The 18,778-nt window shown below is 39.9% G+C and overlaps 1 protein-coding gene across 11 annotated transcripts in view; it reads left to right on the top strand.

The window, feature by feature from the left end:
* The first annotated feature begins 4,153 nt into the window (after positions 1–4,153).
* The window catches only part of LOC115811073 (calcium-activated potassium channel subunit alpha-1), an 88,685-nt gene continuing 74,060 nt past the window's right edge, over positions 4,154–18,778 (top strand). For all 11 annotated transcript variants that reach the window (XR_004025274.1, XM_030773102.1, XM_030773106.1 and 8 more), the window contains exon 1: positions 4,154–5,029. Coding sequence is in view for 10 of the 11 variants with exons in the window: in XM_030773102.1 (XP_030628962.1) it covers positions 4,745–5,029 (285 nt within the window). In the remaining variant the exon portion in view is untranslated. The remainder of the gene's footprint in view (positions 5,030–18,778) is intronic.

Below are 18,778 nucleotides of genomic sequence, written 5' to 3'. Positions count from 1 at the left end.
CACTCCGTATAGATCGAGCATTAATTCCTCCGATGTCGGTGTACTATTTTAAAACGCTGTTAGTCATGTTCTTTGCCATGATGTTTAAAAGAGTTCCTCCAATCATCATATACAGCAGCCCGGTGTTCGGGTGGCACAAAATCAAGCCTACTATCCAATAAACATGCAGAAATTTTTTTCAAAGCAAAAATCGCTCTCAACAGTCTCATTGACTCCCATGGAAGCCGTGCGTCCGGAAATGATGTTTTAAAAGCATATTGTCCAATAAATGTCTAGCTTTGTTGCACTGAAAACAAAGCATATTGTGAAGTGCCACTGAAACTAAGAGACGCACAGCGTCAGTGGGTTTAAATGGGTCGTGCTTCCGCGGGTTTCTATGGGGGAAACAAATCACGTTAGATTATGACGACCTGCGAGAAATTACTGCTGAATGAACTAGCCATGAAGTTGAACACTTTCTAGCTCAAAATACTGATTTGTAATAAGAGAGTTAAGTAATGTAAATACAATATTACATATTTAATTGACAAACTTTTTTCGTAACACTTTAGAGGAAGCTCGGCTTCCTGTGTAGTCTTAGAGCAGTCGCTTCTGCTCCGTATGCTCAATGAGTCACAAAAGTCAAGCTGGAAGGAACACCTTGATAAAGAGGTCCATGCCGACAACTCAGCTGTGCACAAGTCAACAGGCTTTTCTCTGTTTTTTTCTCCTGTTTGAATGGGAGCCAACCTTGCCAATTGACCTGATGCTTCCACAGAAAGAGGCAAGAGAAAGACAATCACTGGCTGGATACGCAGAAAAATGGAGAGAAACTATTTAAGAAGCCTACTCAGTAGCAATGAAAATCATGAAAAAGGAAACAGCGAAAGGACAGAAAACCTTTAACCAGCGTGTATGGAGCTCTGTTCTCAAGCCTGGCGATCGTGTCCTGGTGAGGAACCTCATACCTAGAGTGGGGCCGGGAAAGCTGCGTAGCTATTGGGAGGACCAGACATATGTTGTGAAAGAAGGAAGAGGCCCTGACAGCCCAGTATATGTGGTCGAACCTCTGGTGAGAAAAGGAAGGACACAAGTGTTACACTGGAATCTACTCTTACCTTGTCCCTACCTGACTGACAAACCAAGGATTGCCAACACACCTCAGAAAGGAAAAGAGAGCAAGAATAAGAGAGAGAAAACTCTTAACAACAAACTACAACAGGATACCTACCTGACAGAAGCAGAAAGCTCTAGTGAGGAAGAGTACAGTTTGCAGTTGACAGAGAGAGGAATAGAACCCTACTTAAATCCAGAAGCCGCAGTATTCCATCCTAGGACAGAAACACTGTGGAAGGAGTCTGAGACTGCATCCATCGATGAGCACCCTGAAGAGGAACAGGAAAATAAAGGACAGGACACAGAAGCCTCAGATGAATAGCATTCAGCGGCATCAGGATCTGAAGATGAGCAGATGGGACCTGCAATACAGAAGGAGAGACCAGCAAGAGTCAGATGACCTACACGCATATACACTTACGACCAATTAGGCTAGTGGGCACCTGCAGTGTGGGTAGAGGAGAAGCAACTCTGGGGAGATCTCCAGTGACCAGCTGTGACCCTGCCAGCAGATCTTCACTCTTGTATCCTTTCAGTCCCAATACATAATAGATAGAAAAGATGATGATACGGTGATAAAAAGTTGACTTACAAGATACAGTTGTCAATGAAGTTCATGTTGAATATAACTCAGTTCATGGTGATATAGTAAGATTACAGTTGAAAGATTCAGATCATTTATCTAAATGAGAGTAAGCACAAAGTTACTAATTGAGCATAGATATCACGATTTACATGGTAAAAAGCAACATTAGATAAAATGTGTACCGATCTAGGATGTCAGTTAAACTGAACGCATGGCATAGAGAATGTGTAGACATTATGTGAGGTGCATGTGGTAGTTATCTTGATATCACAGGAAGTTTGGTTGGGCCCACCAACATTCCTATGGACGATTCCCCTCTCAATGCAAGTGGACGATGGGAATTTAGTCCTGTATGAGTGTCAATGGAGATTATGGACAACAGAAAAGGAAAAGCTAAAGAAAAATGGTAAAGTAACATGCTAAGATACTGTATAAAACACTTACCTGTATACTCACCTTTTCAGATATTCCAATACCCTGAAACGTGCTATGTTAAAGCCATTGTTATTGGAAAAAAAAGTATGACAACATTTTATTTCTTTTTTAGTGGGGGAGGGTGTTGCGATCTAGAATTTATATAGGGATTGTAATAATTGTTATAGTTCAAAATATGCAAGAGTCTTTTATTTTGTTTTCTCTTTTATGTTCTTGACAGTGCATAGGTTGTTTTGCTGGCTCCATCAGTCTTTGGATATTAAGATGATGCTATGTGATGTTGCGGGCGAGACAACTTGAGTAACGACGTAACTTTCAGTTAGTTAAAAAAAAAAAGTCGTTATCAGTTTGTGCGAGAAGAAGCGTACCTGTGCAGAAAAAGTGTAGTGAATGTGTGAGAGAAGTTTCGTGTATTAAAAGAAAAACGCCGAACTGGAGCAATAAAGTTGCCAAAAGAGAGAACGTCTGGGTCTTTTCTTCAAGGAGGCAACATTAACATTCCGTAAATCTAGTAATTTAGAGAGGGATAATCCACTAACATGCTTTAATGCAAATGGTAATTTGATTTGATAATATCCAATCTGATTCTTCAAACGTTTTACCCTTTAAAAGCACATCAGAAACGATGTATTGTGCTGCAACTCGCGCTGTTAGTGCTTGCTGCTAATTTCCAGGAACTACAGCGAGGCTCCACGATCCGCCATTGCTAAAAAAGGTCCATTGGAGTGAATGGAGTTTACACGACTCTCTCTCTACATGGACTAAATATTTATTGAAACAGTCCTCCTCAAGAACCATGTTACATATCCATGTTTCACAGAAAAATAAAATGCCAGTGACATTGAGGAAAAAGTGAAAAATAACCCATAAACTTTTCAACGACAGCATCATCAAAGTGGTGATGTAAAGGCTTTTATGGCTTGTGAAGGGTGTCGCTAAATTGGACAATTTTTCCCCGATAAATATCTTGTTAAGCTACAGTACAATTTTCGCGGTTAAAATATCGCCACGCAGACAGTGCAATACAGTACAATCGTTTTAAAATATTTCAACCCTTGCCGGACAACACTATCATTGTCCACTAGGGGCTGCTAATTCTTCATTGTGACGTAAATGAACAAAACGTGAGCAATAGTCTATATAACTCATGATTTAACTCATATAACTAAATATATATCAGTGTAAAAAGTCAGGTCGCTGTATTCTATTGATAGTAATTATCTAATATCTCATAACGTTTCAAACAATCATTTGTGTTGTGTTGTTCTGTGTTGTGTTGTGTTCAACATGATTTGGGAATACAAAACTTTACGCCAAACGTAAAACAGGCTACTTTTCCAAATGGAGATTTTTTTCTATATGAAAAGACATCTTTTCATTTATCGTTTAATTTATTCGGGTTATTACTTTTGTAACAAAACTGACGGTCCATTAAACTTCTCTTAGTCCGTTTATTTTTCACGTCCTCGCACAAATTTTGCGGCAACGAAAGCAACGAAAACTCTTTTTTGACTTCTAAAAACAGGCAAGCAAGCAAACAAACAAACAAACAAAAAACGCATAAATACACTGAAATTACATATTCTTTCTTCGTCCCACTGATCTTCTGTATTAGATTTACTCAACAGGTCCTCGGCAGAAGTCCGGTTTCCTGTTGGTTAACCCGTTTTATTTATTTATTTATTTATTTATTTATTTTTGATTTTTCTTTTTAACCCAGTATTCTTTGCTGGAGTCTGCGATTTCACCCCACGAGCCTCACGTTAATGGTTTAAAATGTAGTGACTGTCAAAACTATTTAGACTACAATGCAGATTTTCTCCAATTCACAAATAATTTACGCTTTTACATGTATTGTAACATTCTGATCTAGCGATTATAGCAGCAATTTTAACAATTTTATCCTTTTGAGGACAGCTCTCTCAGATCACCAAGATTACAATCGGTTTTATGTTTTCGTTACAGCCTATAGACTCCGCCCTCCTACCTGTAAATCTCCCTTGCTATCTTTCGAGCGCAACTGACAGTCTGTGACAACTGACCTATGGCGGTCCAAACTGCGCTATGAAAGAACAGTTATCCACTTGTCGCGTCTTGTCTGTGAATAAAAAGTACGCGAATATTTGAATTCGGAGCGTACAACCCAACACTGAGAGACGGAAGATGTCAGAAGAGAATCACTCCGTGTGAGAGCGTTGAGGTGTCTTGACAAGGTGGAGTTTGATAACGGGCAACGGATACAGCGATTGCTACCAGGAGGAAGAAATTTTAGGTCTGCAGGCACTTATCTTTCATTTTTGTAAAATTAGACTTTCACGGAATCACCTGAAAGGGTGATACAAACACTGTGTAATATGTATAAATTGAAAAAATTTATGATATGACTTAAAATTCAGTGCCGAAAACATTCGATACAGCTTTGTCAGGACTTCACATGCGTTTCGAGGAGGGGCAAGAGGATTTCAAGTCAAACTCTTATGTGCGTCACAGGTTGCACAGGGTGCTACTGATTTATACAAAGGGACACGGGGAAATTGTCTGAAACGCACCGAGGAAAGGGTGGAGGACGAAGCAACATGGCTGAAAATCGGTTAGGGGGCGCTGGCAGTGTCTCCCAAAAGACTCTTCATGTTACCAACTGAAAATGGCAACCACACCGTTGGCATTGACAGAAGTATAATGACAAATTTTATCAATGATAATTTAAAAGCGGGTCCGTCCTCTGTCCGAAAGATGAGTGTGATAATCCCGTACTCACCAGATGTGCCCTGTGACAGCAATGACCAGCGCATGTGGTGGGCTTTCCTCGCCTCGTCTATGGTCACTTTCTTTGGAGGTCTCTTCATCATTCTTCTGTGGAGAACTCTTAAATATTTGTGGACAGTGTGCTGCCACTGCAAAATCAAAAACAAGGTAACTAACGCTTTCTCCTCTGCCTCTTTCATAGCTCTTTAAAAACTGCACAAACTGCCGTGTTTTCTCTTATGTAATTGAGAGAACAGTCACAAGTCGTTACATTTAGACAGTATTATGCCCGTTTAGAGTACCCCTTGGTTGTGCTCTTTGTGAAATTATGTTTATTTTAATAAACTGCAACATCCTTATCGACAAAAACTGTTTAATCAAAAGCTCTACGCAACATTTGGCCCTCAACTTTCACACCTGTTGGCATTGTACTTTTTGAAAATAAAATTGCTAAATGATTATACGTCTTAACCCATGACGAGCAACAGTAGCCTGTTTAAATTCTTCATACCTTGGTTTTTCTTTGAGGGTGGGGAGAATTTTTCGGAGTCACTCATTGTCTTTGGGATATTATGTATATTAAAATTATGAACCGTTTCCCCCGCGATAGGCCCGAGTCAAGCCACCGTAACCGCCAGTGACCGTACTCATCTGAATTTTCCTGTTTCAGCGCACAGGGTATATATTAATCTTACTATTTCTGATTTCACGTGTGGAAAGAAATATTATGTAGCGGACGCTGTCAGTGTACACTTTAAGTTTAACCGTGCCTTCAGTCACCTCAGAGAAGTCACAGAGAGATTCAGTTGTCTTCTCAATGAGTTTATGGTACACAGTGAATTTAGGACAAACGCATTCACTATTTACCGCTTTATCGTTACATGACCCCCTTTCAGTGTTTCATCACTGACCGCAAGTGTTGGGTAAATCATTCCTCTAAAATAATTTTGTCCGTTTTGTCACTCAGTGCTTTTGACCACACTAATGCATCCTTGTTGAGTTAATTCCCCTCACTTCAGGTGCGATTTCGAAATAGGCTTTGCTGTGAGATAAATACGCTATCAGATGAATACGCTAGCTGTAATTACAGCTCGAGGGAAAGAGAGGGAGAGAGGCTAGTGCAGAATAGCAGAGATGTTGAGAAGCGTCGCGTCTCCGTTCCTGCATTTGACAGCTAGCCAGCAGTCAGGAATAGGTTCGCCCAGCTATAGCAGCGGCCACACGCCCCTTCAGTCAGCTGTTGCCTTCATTAAAGCGCTGTCAAACATTGTTCTCTGAAATCTGCGAGACATTGCTCAAAGGCCACATCCCATTCCAGGGGCTAAATGCCTTCTCGTTAGGCATGCGGTGGACACTAGATGGGTTTGAACCACTGAAACAATATAGGCTACTTCAGAACATAGTGTATAAGAGTACCCCTGCCGTAGGATCAACTTAAACTGCTAAACGTGCTTTTGAGCGAATCCGAAATATCAGTTCGATGTAAAATAAGCTATCGCAGAACTTGTATATAAGTGCAAGTAACGGTGGGCATTCAAAAAGAATCTTGTTTGCCCTCCTCCTCCTCCGAACAAACAAACAAAAAAAAACCGGAGTAGTAATGTGGTGATGATAATTACAAAGCAATGTGTTTACTTTGCCTGCAGATTTATTTTTTAAATAACAATTTGTGCCTTAAATGGGCTAACTGCAGATCCTGCTGCATAGTTTTTCATCTACAGAGGTGTGACAACTCAAAGTCTTGTCCCCCTTTACCTGTTGAGTGCCGATACTTTCCCAACAAACATTCTTACCATCTGTTGAAGGCTTTTGGAGAGGTCAGGTCTACTGAAAAAATGTGCTGTCTCTTTCATATTTTAGATGTTTTGTTGGTTTAAACAGAACTGTGTGGATCAACTGCTACCCTTTGGTACACTTTGGTAGCTCATTTCACTATTATTTATTTATTTATTTTTTTACCCTTGCCACAATAGATGGAAACGGAATAGAGTGACGCCTGCGTAGCCTAATATGTATCAAACCCAGATGCAGCGCTGCCACAATTTATTTATCATGTATGTTTGCCCTGACCACTGCATTGACTCTTACTATAGATATGAGACCAGATTAAGGTAGGCAGAGTGTACAGTCCTTTTTTTTGGAGTCACAAAAGGAACATTTATATAATTTAGCTTCTTATAATAGCCCATACATTTTTTCCTTTATGAAAAACTAAAATTTACAGCATAATAGTAGACTAATATTACTATTACTGTTATTTTTCTCTCAGTCATTTTTCAGACTTGAATGTTTTGTACTCATTGGTTAAAGTATAACCTTTTTCTGATAAAAAAAAGTCTCATTTACTGGGTGAAACCAAAATGGTTAGTAACCCAAAAAAAGCATTTCTGCAGAGTTGACAGAATCAAAGTGTCCCATTGTTTTTCCTCCAGCTCACTTGAGGGAGACTGAACAGTGAACTGACAGTGTAGCAGGGCTGGCCCAGTGCTTTGTGGACATTCACTTTGATTATGAAGAAGAAGAGGTAGAAGAAGTACTTTATTAGTCACACACACACACACTAGAGCAGTGAGCAGTGAAATGCAGTAGGCCGCCACAGGTGCCCAGGGACCAACTCCACGTCTTTTTTCCTCGGTCAAGGTCATTGACAGGAGTATTAATCATAGCATACATGTCTTTGCGAGAAAACCCACACGAACATGGGGAGAACATGCAAACTCCACACAGAAAAGACCTAGGACAGCCAGGGTTCAAACCCAGGGCCTTCTTGATGTGAGGCAACTGTGCTAACCACTGAGGCACAAATGGGCTTGTCCGGGAGGATGCGCTGAATACATGAGTAAAATGGGGGTGGCAGAGTAATGGAAGTAACCTTGGAATGGAAGTAACTTCTTTATTGTAAGCAAGTTCAAAGTCCAGTGTTCATTCTGAAATTCACAGTGCGTGATGCAACAGTGGCTTGTGAGAGGCTTGTGTGTGACACTTGGAGGTGTAGGATTATTGGTAGCTGAGGCTGATGCAGAATGAAGTCCTCATGGCCTTGATAGTAATGCTTATGGTACCTGCTGTACGTTAGTGTTGCTCTGTAATTGACTGTAGATGTGTTGAGTATACATTAAGAGGATGGTATTCATAGGTAGTAGTGCGTTAAAATGGTGATGGTTTGGTGTCAGTACTGCTATGATGAGAACATTTCCTGACCTCTCAGACTATCTCTTAAAGCTCTGTGCAGTGTGTCTCTTTCATATTAACAAAAGACATATTTCATTATCTATTAAGATATTACATCATGTTCTGGCAGTGAAGAATTTTGACCGGTCTCATTTGACAACGCTTTTCTGACTAATTGGAGGAAAGAGAGAGGAAGTTATATTCGCTAATCTTTCATTGTTAAATGGTATGTAACTACATTAGTAATTCCATGATAATTCCATTCTTAACCACACTGGGATTCCAGCTGGTGCAGGGCAAGGGAATTGCTAACCGTAGTCTTATTGCCATCTGAATTCATCATGCACTTAATTTGCACAGCACTGCCAAATAATAGCAGCACTGTTGCTTACAATGTCTTTTCCTTCTTTAGTTTTTTCTTGCGGCATTCATATTTTCAGAGTGAAATTATTAAATACTCTTTGCAATTGCTATGACTATTTACCTGTACAAGACACACATATTTTTAAAACATGTACATTTTGTTGTTAGAACGCCTTGTTGACATACCGTATGCTGTACATGCAGGGTATACCTGTGGAAAAGCACATGAATAGATGTCTTCGTTTTATGTTCTTATGCTTGTACTTAGGGCTATATTAGGGCAGCACGATGTATTGTATTTTCATCATCATCGTGACATGAATTTCCACGATTAACACACCGCCAAGGACATATGAGAACGGCCGAGATTTAAAGATTGGGGAGAAGCATAGAGTTGATAACCGTACTCCAGCATTACCAACACACAAGTCTATGGTGCGTGTTGACGTAATTATTTGGGACGAAAAGAGGCAACGAGGTACAACAAGCCATTTAAAACAGTCAAACAACAAGAAACTACTAAAACAAATCATACTGAAGAAACTGTCGAGACCGAGTATATAGAGTTAAGCAGCAGCAGAAGATGTGCCACCAAAAAGGGGAGGAGTATTGGTCATGTGAATGAGATGACTCCTCACAAACACAAGATTTGCAGAAGATATTAGGATGTTAAATAAACTTGATTTTTTTTTTTCGCATCTCATAACATCTGATAACTCAGTCCTGCGGTTTTAATCTTCTAGCACCGAAACTCTGGCATTCCTCAGAAAAACACATATAATGGAGATTCAAATTAAGTTAAGTTGAATTTCATCCTCAAAAATGAAAAGAAATGTTAATGTGGTCAATAGGCTACAAAAAAGAAGCTTGATATAGATAGTTGTTTTTTTTTTAATAAAGTGTTAGCCTGAGTTATCTCATTATTTTTAATGTATTCATACAATGACTCATTATACTCTTGCTTTTGTAAAATTTTGAATGAATATAGCAGCGAAAAGCCTCCAAATTCTTTCCAGTGAAAAACATTCAAAAGTATGTTTTGTCTCAGTATTACACTTCATTTGACCAATTTTATTTATTTATTTGTGCGGTAAATGATTATGACCAAGGTCAATGTGATTAACTGCACTGAAGTAACTTTTTAATTCCTGTTTTCACTGATGTATGTAATTTCTATGCAAGCGGACTGCTTTCGATCTCCATACCACATGACACTATGCACGTTAATTGCTCTTACTGTAAAATTCTGTCACACCTCTGTTTCATATTATTCAGGCCTGTCATTCACTAATGGGTGCTTTGCAGACACACATGCCTGCATGCACGCAAGAATACACAATGCCTGAAAGAGAAGGCATTTAGTGAATCACCCAAAACCATTCTGCATCAGGGTCTGCTAAACTTAAAGGAAGACAAGCATCCAGGAAACAGGTTGTTATTAGCAGTACCTGTTATGACTAATCCTGTGTGTCCGGTGCCTTTACATTTTCTGATGGTCTCTCCACTTATCACTGAATATATAGCGATATCAGTTTAAATTAAAAAAAAGTAATTCTGACTTCGACCAGGGTGGGGTAGATGTCGACTATATCTCAGAGAAAATCTGTTCTCATAGCTCTTTTCGTTCAAGTTTCACTCACCACTCAATTTGATATCAATGAATCAAAAAAAAAAAGAAAGAAAGAAAGAAAAAGAAAAGAGAAGGAAAAAACACACTGTCATGAGAGAAGGACCTGTCTGTTCTTCTGCAGCATGACCATCAAGCAGAAACCACTGTATCACTTGGCAGCCCATCTCAACTCGCCCACAGAAAACGCAGTGTCATGCTCCTATGTAGTATATGGATTAGATGCTTGTTGCTAAGCAACAGGCAGAGTGTGTCTTTTTTTTTTTTTAAAGGGGGGAAGCCTCTTGTGTGTGATTGTCTGGGCTTCAGTGGCTAGAGGAGGAACCATCTCCCACTCTTTACCCAGTATGTTCACATGATTAGCATTGTAAACAGGCCACCTTTCTCTCTCTGTCATCTCTATCTTTTTACTGAGATGGAGGTTGAAAATCCCTTTCTTTCTTGATGTTCTTTTTTCTTTTTCTCTGTCTTTCTCTCTGTCTCTTGCTATTTAGCTAACACAACTCGTATCTGGTCCCCGCATGTGCACAGAAAACCAAGTGCTGATTCTGTTTTGAATTAAATAAATGAGAAGTATTCAGATGGTAGAGGAAGCCATGGCAACCATGGAACCTCCCAGAAGAATGCTCATGTTCCAATCAAATCAATAAAAGCTTTGGTCTCAAGTTCAAGGTCTCACTCCCTTGAATTTCAGAATTTCTTCACAAATCAGTTGTGTTCCCCCCACCAGCTGTAAAATGAGGTTCATTTTTCTCTCAGTGACTTGTGGTGTCGTCTGATGGAAAAAAAAAAAATCATCCAGTGCCCAATTTGTTGATCAATGACAGTTATTTTCCCAGCAGATGGAAAAAGATGTGCCTTTGGGAAACAATACCTGGCCTCCAGAGCCTGTTCAGGATCTGACCTTCATCTGTCTGGAGGGACTTCAGTTCTCAGTTCTCTGTTTAGCCTCAAGATCCCATGGCTTCATTTGGATGGCTGGGTGTTTTATGTATCATGAATATGCGTGGGAAGACACCTCTCATAAAACGTGTCAGTGAATTTCTGGTGGTAAATGATGCTGCCATGGCTAGAGTTGATGTCGATCCATTCTGTGCACTCAGCCAGGCTCTGACCTGGCTTTTTTCTTGTCATAAACAGTGTGCTATTGAAATTAAATACAACACACATGATGATATGTTTATGAATGATATGGTTGAAGAAGAAGTTTCTTGAACATGTTTACTATAAACAGCTGGGTGCTAGTGGGCTGAAAAATAGCTTGTAAGTGCATGATGTTTTGATGAGCCTGTGTAGGTTAGGTGGTGTCTGTCTGTACGAAATCTGACATGAGGATAAAGGCGAACATACAACACGCACACACACACACACACACACACACACACACACACACAAGCAGTTCCATTAGCGGCTCACCATTAAGAAGGAGGTCAGCTTACGCACAGCAAATCCTCTCACTCTATCTTTATAGGAACAGTTAATTCACAGTTATTTTATGAATGAAGCCAGGGGAGAAGGGTTGATTAAACTCCTAAATGGCCATCTTTGTTTTGATAAGTTATATTTATTGTCAGTAACCAAGTTTCAGTCATGTAGCAGGCCATCTCAGATCAAACAAGACATGTGGGTGTAGTTCTCTGCTTTCCTGCTCTTAACTCTTTAACTAAGTCACTCAGCGCATGCAATCTTTGATAATGGGTGAGCTTTTAAAATACCAGTGGCACATTCTACCTAAACAAGTGTGTTGAAGTCACTATGTCATGTTTCTGTTTATACATGCCAGGATGCATTACTGTGGTAATGGGAGATCACAAATGCTAAACAAACACAACCACGTTATGTGGTATCTACTGTATTTGTTGTGACGCTGTGAACGAGGAGGATTTAAGCAGCTCTTTGTTTTCTGTTAATCTGACGGTCTCTGTTTAAGTGCTAACCAGTCATTGCTACAGTAATTTATAGAGGTCACAGACAGTCATAATCCTCTATGTCGATTTATGAAAGTTTTATGATGACGTTATGATGCTGTGAATTGAAATACTCAAATTCAGCAATCATGTAAATTGTAGCCAAATTGTGTTTCAGACAGATTACCAGTTCTTTGTTTTATTCCAGTCAAGAATGGTTTTGCCTAATTTCATGTCCGACAGATTGAGGGGGGGAGGGGGGGGGGTCTTTACAGATCAAATGGTCTGTAATTAAGTACACTCTCCCACACGCTGTCCTTCTATTTTTAGCAGCTCATTTACATATTACACTCCTTCATTGATCCTTAATGCTGTGGGCGGAGCCACAGCTGTGTGCTGTTTGATGTACTGTCAGATAGCAACAAGATCATTTAGCCTGTAATGAACTGTGTTGTATGTGACTTTAATTAGGCCATTTATCTGAGTGAACTGTGGTGTTGGTACAAATTTGAATGACTGAATGTTTTATGGAGCCCTCTGTCTGTCTTTGAAATGGTTTGCCTCGGGGTTTAATCTCATGTCAGGTAAAGCAAGCGAATCAAATTGTGTTTGATGGTATTATGAGTGGCAAAAACATGTGAATGGGACCACTCTCCCCCCTAACCTACGCTGGTGTTGGGAGTACAGTTATTTAGGTAAATGGGACAGCGCCACTGTGAGAGCTATGGACATTGTGATAAAACAATGAGAAATAATGGCTTTTCTTTTCTGTCTATAGTATACTGCCTTCCATAATTTCATCCATCCATCCATCCATAATTTCATCCTTCTATCCATTCATCCATCCTATCAGCCCTTTAGCAGCTTTTCTTTTCCTTTACTTGTCTGCATCTGGCATTCATTTTTCAGAATCTGCTCAGCAGGTACTGAAATATGACTGTTTTAATAGTGAATGCAGAGCATCTTTCATTCTGTGATATGTGATTTGCTAATTAAACCCAATGACCCATGCTATTCTGAACCAAGTGTTCACAATATTCCACAGTTTTCTAAATTAAACCAGAGACTATTATAGAATTACAGCTCTTCGTCACCACAGATGCCCGGGCAATGGTGGGCATAACAAAACCTTGACCGAAGTGACCACCACCAAGTTCATGGCATACTTTTATTCATTTTGTTGTTGGGAATGAGCAGAATGGAAACTGTTTGAAATGAAAGAATGCTTATTTGAATAATGCAAAGTCTTCACGACATTGTCAGAGACCTTATGCTTTATTAACGTGTCATGTGAATCTGCTTTTCATGATGATCAATGTAAAACTCCATTCTGCTGTGGAACACTAAGACAGCTGGTGCCTAAATTAGCTCTGCATCTCAAATTATTTAAAACCTCTTAGGGAAAAGGAAACCAGGAGGAGAGGAAGAAAAAAAAAAGTTATGAATTTTATTCTATTCTGACTAGTATATTCACAGATCCCTGGGTGGGAGAAAAATTTATTGAGGGATATTTTTGTTGGAGTTTTGTCTAATCATTCTGTATTTGCATAATATGCCTTAATTACCTAATTAAAGATGGCCAATTATGTGTTATCACAGAGTTTGAACAATTGGAACTTTAGGCTACTGGTGAATTCTTTATACAGTGACAGTTTATATTGTCGTGACTGCTATGATACTGGTGTTTGGACATGCAGTTCCCTTGTTTAGCCTGTACTTTGTTATCTGTGATAAGACAGAAGACAAAATGCCTTTAGGAAATGCAGAAATATAGACTAAAGAACAGTTTTTCATGAAACAACAACTGAACCACTTTCACGAATCTAATGCTAAAAGAATTAAATTGTGGTTGAAGAAAACTTTTACACTTCAGCTTTGCTTTTTTCACTTCAGCATTGTTTTTTGTGTATAGTCTATAAGTGTTTAAAATCCTGGAGAGCACTCATTTTTTACAGTTTCAATGACAGGAAATGGATATCCACAGGCCGAGAAAAGGGCATGCATTCACATTAGCGCTATCTTTTGTCCTTTGAAGAGGAAGCCCTTGCTCTTTGATTTATGAGGGGTATTTTGGGAAATTAATTGGACTGAGAGATGTCTGCCATCACCGTTGGCCATTTTTCTTTGAACTTTGCCATCTTTTCAATTAAATATTCATAGGGAAAGGGTTTTTCAGGCGACATTTTGCGACAAGATCATTAGCCGTAACAGGACGGCAGTGTGACGCCAATTAGACATTCTTCCATCACTTTGTACCTAGTTCCTCATTCAATATCATTCACTAATGCCACATTGTAGTCAACCTGTTTTCATGAATCTGTGTTGCAGTACTGAGTTTCATTAGACAACATAGTTCAGGGAGATCCTACCTACAGCATATTTAGTTCAAAGAACCAAAGTAAACGGTGGATGAGGTGGAATTAGGTGTGGTAGTGCTGGGTTGCAGTAAAAAGTTACTGTCCTGTGGGGGTAGGACTGGGCTCCAGGACTGGGCTTGAGAACCAGTGCTATATACTTTATTTCACAGGATCAGGTTGACCTTCCAGAGAGGTGGGACCAAAGCATCAGGAGGACAGTGTACATGTTTGGTAGACTGATTGACAGGAGTCACAACATATCACTCAAAGAGGAGAGTCAAAAAAAGATTGTTGTCAATAGTTATGATTGGCCAGAAGGCTGTCCTGTAAATGTTACAGTTCAGTGGCAGCTGGTGTGAGTCTCTACACTGTAGGTAATGATGGAAAATGTGAAACGAACGTTTGATGAAGTCACAGAAAAGCAAAAACAAATGACTGTATGGTCTTACTTTGTGTTAATATGAGGGTGGTACTTTGAATACCTGCCTTCATTTGTTTTTCCCTGAATGTACCATTGAAAAATATCTTACTGTGCCCTCTATATGATGTTAATTTAATATTTATTATAATTCATTTGTTATCTATTTTAATACATCAACAACCCTGTGTCTCAGCAGTGCTTTGGTCAGGACATAACACACATATTTAGCTCATATTTAGTATCATATGAACATATGACCTAAGGCACAAAGATCGGCCCTGAGGATGTCTCCCTATGGTTCAATAACAAAGAGTACCTTTTCGGTTTTCAGCTCTAGCTGTAATTCAGCAGGCTCAATCACACTCTTGGCACAACGGAGAGGGAGAGAGGAAGAGAAAACAAGTCCCATAACCTGACACTCTCTCCCAGCACCCCTGAGAGTCTCATCCACTTACACTGATCCCCTTATCCTGATCCTCTGACCGGAGTCAACTGAACTAACTTAGCCACCCCCCTCAACCTCTCCACCCAACAAGCTCCCTGTGCCAGACCCACACAGGGTGAGCCAGTTGGAGTGCGCTTGCTCATTACAGATGCGTGTCTGATCACTTTTGCCAGACAGAAAACAAAGATGAGGTAAAATGGATGGATGGATTACCTTTTATTTTTATCAGTGAATCAGAAACTGAGTCTATTGTGAAAATGAATGAGAGTACACTCAATTGTATGGTTTCTAAGAGTATCGAAGGTCCTGAGTGTGGTTGGTTTTTACAATCAAGTCGTATTGTTATTTTTACTTATTTATTTATTTTACCTGGGAAATACGTGATTTTACACTCTTCAGCTGTAGACTACTGTGTTTGAACATTATGAAAAATCAGCAGAACTAGATCAGAGGAACCCAGTATTAGCCGAGAAACATCATTTAGCCCATCACAGTGCATGAATGTGATGGGTTTTTTTTATTAGAGTTTTTTTTTTTTATTATCATAGCCTGCAGCTTGTAGAGACCCTCGCAACTTTTCAAATGAGCCTCCAAAAAAAAAAAAAGTCATAAAATCCCAGAGCCACTGATACAGAGCTGCATTATTCCTAATAAGGTCACATGTATGGATGCCTTGTCGTTATCATGTAAACTGATTACTTCTGTGGCCATTCATTACTTAAAATCTAAAACCTAGAATGAAGATCAACAAGGATGTGAAAAATTCAGAGTAAAAAGCTGTTTTCCTCAGATCTATTCTCTTAAACTGGTGCATGCTCACTTAAAACAATGACCAAAGTGTCCTCCTTTGTCTATTTAGAGTTCATATAAAGAAAAACATACACACACGCTCACGCACGCACACACACACTCTAAGAGAAAGGCTCAACTGAGCCTATTTTGGGATATTAAAGTTATTATGAGGTCCTGTATACACAGTGTACCTCTTTGTGAGCTCTGTGTGTGTGTGTGTATGTGTGTGTGTGAGTGTGTGTCTGTGTACACCACACCCAGCTCGTTAGCTCATAGGCTGTGCTGTGTTGTGTATCTCTCTGGTTAAGGTTATAAATATAAATCCCAGAGGAACAGCCGTATTCTCTGGTGATGTGGTGTCTCACTCTGAGAGAAGCGTCTGCAGCCAAAGCTGGGCTGTTTTTGTCTGCTATCTCTTCAGCGCCACTTTACCTCACATTAGAAGTGCAATCATCATTACCGGGTGGCCCACCAGCTTCTTAAATTAGAGGCCCGAAGCTCAAGCCTTGATTTGTTTTCATCAGGCCTGTGTTTACGTCAAGGTAGATTTGCTGTGGGGTAAGAGCTGGCATACAATTCATTACCTATAAGTGCTCTGTGACGTTCTTAATTGAACAAGCAATATCCTTGGCGTGTCGCTTACCCAGTTACGTTGTTAATGCCTCCATTTAGCTGAAAACATTTTGCCCGAGAGGTTTTGTAAGGGTATTAAAATTAATAATGGAGAGTTCTTGAAACGGTTGGTGAAGCGGATTGGTGAGCGTGTGTGTGTCTGTTTCCGTAGCGATCACGCATGGAGCTGATTTGGAAATGCTGTGACATAAGGAAAAATTGCTGCTGGCGCAGGCCCATAACCACCACCCCCAGGGCCCAAGTCACTCTGCAATTTTTTTTTTTTGAGTCATTTAGAAGATTGTGTGAAAGCTTAGACTAGAGCCCGTTTTAAATCCACAATACTTCATTTCACTGTGACAGCTTTGCCACTTTATTTTGATAAACTGAGAAATGCATGCATGCTAATGGAAGCTATGGAGGGAAACACATTCAGTTATTGAGGTCCACAGATTTGTTTTAAACTCTACATCAAAATCAGTGTGTAGAGTGTGTACATCAGTGAAACCATAAATACGTAAATAAAAGGTTATAAGATGATAAAGAAGTATAAATAATCCATCAAGCACAAGTTAAATTCTTAAGGATTAGGGACACCATTAAATTAATCAAACTGGTCAACTGAACAATAAAAAAGTCTCTTCTTTTTGGAGTCTTTTTCAGGATCTTTCCTAGACACAGACTCAGTGTTTGCGCCACTGGCTTTTCAGGCATTAGGGGGACAGACGCTGGGTGCTGTTCACTGAATGCTGGTGCTACGGTATGGCATGTCACAGGTCAAAGGTCACGCTGACTGGTGCCCTCTTCGCTTTCTCGAATACACCAGCTCCTCCACTGACATCTCTTACACAGGCAATGTTGACATCGTAAATGCATAAAATGCCTCTACTTAGCTGCTGTGTTGAAATCTTTACGCTGTTTTTTCAGGCATAAAAATAACTGCTACAGTATGCAGCGGCATGTGCATAATAAAACGCGTTTGTTCTGGATCCAGAGAACAGTGCTGGGTGGAGAGGGGAGCAGAGAGGAGGTTTGTTATCTGTCTGCTCCTCAATGGAGTGGCCATGTATATTCTGTAATGAATGACACTTTCTCCCTCTTCACTAGTATGTTTGAATCAAACATAATCTCTTAAGCCTGAAGGTTCAGTCTAACAAAGGCCAAAGATCGTTTGGTAATCACAGATTAATGTTTTAGTGTTCAGTCGTCTCTCTCTCTCTCTCTATTTGGTCATGTAATCCTCATTTCCTCTGTATAGAAAGCGTTAGGTCAACCTCAGATCTTCAGAAAAAGCAGTCTGGAGTGAAACTGATTTGTTTTTGAAGCAGAAGGTTATGGATACAGAGGGCTTTATAATTCATATGAGACTTGTCAGTGCTGTGGTGGTAGTTTGCAGTAACGGCCCTTTAAGCAGTTTTCCATCACACTGTTTATTCAGTGTCTCCAACTGACGCATTTCGTTTGAGCTGGCCGGGTCAGGACTTTTTGGGGAGGGGGTTGCGTTCATTCATGCTCGGCGTTGTGTGAGTATCATTCAGTTGGCGGTGAAGCCAAAGATTTATGGCCAATGATTGGTGCGTAACACATGCTGCATACTCAAGCCTTCATGCCAGGAGCTCTTTGAAGTAGAGCGTTCAGTCACAGTCATGGACTCTCCTGCAGGAAACATGGCGCTGCTGTGCCCATGTGATGTCAACATATGACTGCCGTGTAGAAGACGTCGGTCATCTAACAGATTAAGATCTTTTCTGAAATGTCATACCACCTGTATTGTTTGGATGGAATTGCCAAAGAAGTGCCATAACACTTAATTGATTTTTTTTTTGGGGGGTGGGGCGGTGGGTGCTTGTATACAGCATCAATGCGTGACAGCTGGTAATAAATGATTCATTTTTTAGACATTCAACATAACGCTGTTAGAAATGACTTTGAAGTGTACCATCTCTATGTGAGGAAAATAATTGGCTGATGAGCTGGTTATACAACTATTGAGTTTATGATTCATTCATTCAGCCAATTCACTTAATCTATTTAGGCCAATCCCCATAACTGCTGACTTAATTCATGATTATGTGGTCAACTGCCGCCTCGAAGTTAACTAATGTGAAATATAGCACAGAGAACATTAGTCTTCAGACTGGTGTATCCATACACTCAGTCTACACTCTATCTAAAGCTTGTCAGACCAGATCAGGTGGTTGCACAGTGGCGTATGGTGCTAG

Source organism: Chanos chanos, chromosome 5, assembly GCF_902362185.1.
Source record: "Chanos chanos chromosome 5, fChaCha1.1, whole genome shotgun sequence".
NCBI lineage: Eukaryota > Metazoa > Chordata > Actinopteri > Gonorynchiformes > Chanidae > Chanos > Chanos chanos.
This window is presented reverse-complemented; position numbering and strand designations above follow the sequence as displayed.